We start from the raw sequence: 2390 nt of genomic DNA, 5'->3' as shown, positions 1-2390 counted from the left end.
AAGGCTTTCTTTCTTTCTTTCTTTCTTTCTTTTTTTTTTTTTTTTTTCCCTAGTATAAGTTACCACTGAGAATAAACAGGGCAATATTTGGGGGTGGAATGGTTTTAGCTTTTACCTGTCTGCCCTGTCATCACACAGATATAGATACAATCTGAGTCATTGCTCTGACGTACTGAAAGGCAAAAAAATTTAAAAGAAATCATTGTTACCACTTTTCATTATATATCTTAAACAGCTGAGAAAACAAACAAAATATGGTATGTGGTTATGGCAGCTGGCCAAGTATTTTCCTTCTCATCTGTTTTTTGACAAAACCTCAAACCAGCCTCAAATCCACATGTTAATTTTTTCAGGGGAAACGTTTCCATCTAGCTAAAATTCTAAATTACAAGTATTTTTATGTAAAATAAAATTATTCTGATAATAAAGCTCCTAATTATTCTTGGGAATCATAATTATCCCAAATACGAGTATTTAATAATGATTCTCAAAAATACGAGGCTTTAGAAACTGTTAACCAAACATTCAAACAAAACACAGGTGCTCGTAGAAACACGTATGTCTCTATATTACACACACATACATTATATACATATCTTGTTCCATGCTTTGCAAAAAAAATTGCTGCTGAGTAAGAGCAATAGGCTTTTATCTGCATTTCTGTGCTTGTTTCCATGCCAGAAGTAAGTGAGACAAATAAGATAATGATAAATGTTAAAAGGAAATTCAAACCTGAGAGAATAGAAGTGGATTTAAAAATTTCTGTGAGGTAACTGGTGGAGTTTCCAATGATATCAACAAGTAAAGCTGTAAAATCTAGAAAAAACAGAGAAAATTTATCACTGAAACACACAGTCCATCATCTAGGACGAGTCAAAAATTCACTTTTACATGTGATGATCTTTTGGATATATTTGATATATTTGGATATATTTACTCATATATGACAAAGCTTAAAATATTTTAAAGTTCCCGATGTTTTTGCTGGATGGAACTGGACTCAAGAGCCCACGAGAATATTCTGCAGAAATATACTTCAAAGTTGACATACAAAATAACACCAGTGCACTTAAAAGTAAATTTAAACGGAATTTATCTGTTCAAGAGAAGATTTTAAAGTAATACTCTACTAGGTTTGCTTAAATGTAGAAGGAGATCTAAAGCCTGCTTACTCTAGCTGACTGCCTGCCATGTAGGATCTCCCAGGAGGCATCAGACTGTTTCCTCAGACATACAGATGATGTCATCAGCCCGAAAAATGGCTGCTGGTGGTGTTAGTGGTACCTTTTAGCAGTAACAGGTCAGTGTTCTCATTCAGGGAGTGATGGACATGAGCCCTATGTTGAGCCCTTAATTTTTACTGCTTTGGAGAACGCTCTGTCCACCAAGATATTCTGGATGTGAGGCAGAAAGATTGAAGTTTCTCAGTTGTCATCCAAGGCAGAATGGGTCATTTTGCAATAAGGCTCATGAGATATGTCGGTCCAGAAACAGCCATGAATGCTACTGTGGCTCATATGTGGGGTCACCACATGCAGCACAGAGGGTTTGGGCTCTGGTCCCAAGCTGCTGAGCTACTCTTGATACCTCACATTAACCAGTCATAGAATCCAAGTGCTCAGATCCATCCTGAAATATTAAATACTGTGAGATCAGGGGTGAGGATTTGCCCTCAGGAGGTGAAGGGTTTGCCCAGCAGCATTTCACACTTGATCAAAGTGCTCTATAAAATTGGTCCTTGCTGTTCCCTTCTGTTGGGCTCATTGAAATTGCTGGAGTCGATTGGCACAGAGAAGCCCTTGTTCATCTCCTGTGGGTTATCTCAGGAGAGCAAAAGTGGCCAGGGTGATGTATCGTACATTGCTGGTTGTCTCTCCTGTGCTGCAGTTTGTATTCCAGGGAGGAAAGAGAGGTCTTTTCACCAGGCAAACCACCCCAGCCACTTGACTGATGGCTCCGTCTCAGACTGGCTGGCTGGGTGCAGCCACCTGAGACCCGGCTCACTGAGTCGGAGCAGCCATTCATCATGAGTTATGGCTGTTGGTCTCAGTATGGTGATGCTGCTCATAAGGATGCAGCCTGCAGAATTCAGGCTACAGCCTTCATCTCCGAAGGAAATAATTCAGCTTAAACACGTGCAATTGCCAACCTCTCTTGTGTGCCCACCTGTCAAGTCGTTTGTCGCATTGTTCAAACAGTAGCAGTAGTGCATAGGGAACTTGCCAGGGTCAACATTTTTTGCATTAGAGACTGTAGGGAGAGACAGGGAAAAAAACTCAGTATCTTGTTGCACAGGCTGTGAGAGAGAAACTGCCCCTGAGCAGAGCAAAGCACCAGAAACTCACTGTTATAAATGGTGACCGACACTTTGTGGAAGGCGAATGAGCTGT

At 40.3% G+C, this 2390-nt stretch overlaps 1 protein-coding gene across 1 annotated transcript in view; it reads right to left on the bottom strand.

The window, feature by feature from the left end:
- The window catches only part of HHLA1 (HERV-H LTR-associating 1), a 17154-nt gene that overhangs the window by 12195 nt on the left and 2569 nt on the right, over positions 1–2390 (bottom strand). Inside the window, exons 3-6 of the mRNA XM_027898467.1 lie at positions 2346–2386; positions 2167–2250; positions 733–816; positions 116–172 (exon numbers count right to left, since the gene is read on the bottom strand). Coding sequence (XP_027754268.1) covers positions 116–172; positions 733–816; positions 2167–2250; positions 2346–2386 — 266 coding nt within the window. The remainder of the gene's footprint in view (positions 1–115; positions 173–732; positions 817–2166; positions 2251–2345; positions 2387–2390) is intronic.

The sequence above is a fragment of the Empidonax traillii genome, unplaced genomic scaffold, assembly GCF_003031625.1.
Source record: "Empidonax traillii isolate 1590-97213 ecotype Southwest subspecies unplaced genomic scaffold, ASM303162v1 scaffold598:size422692, whole genome shotgun sequence".
Classification (NCBI taxonomy): domain Eukaryota; kingdom Metazoa; phylum Chordata; class Aves; order Passeriformes; family Tyrannidae; genus Empidonax; species Empidonax traillii.
This window is presented reverse-complemented; position numbering and strand designations above follow the sequence as displayed.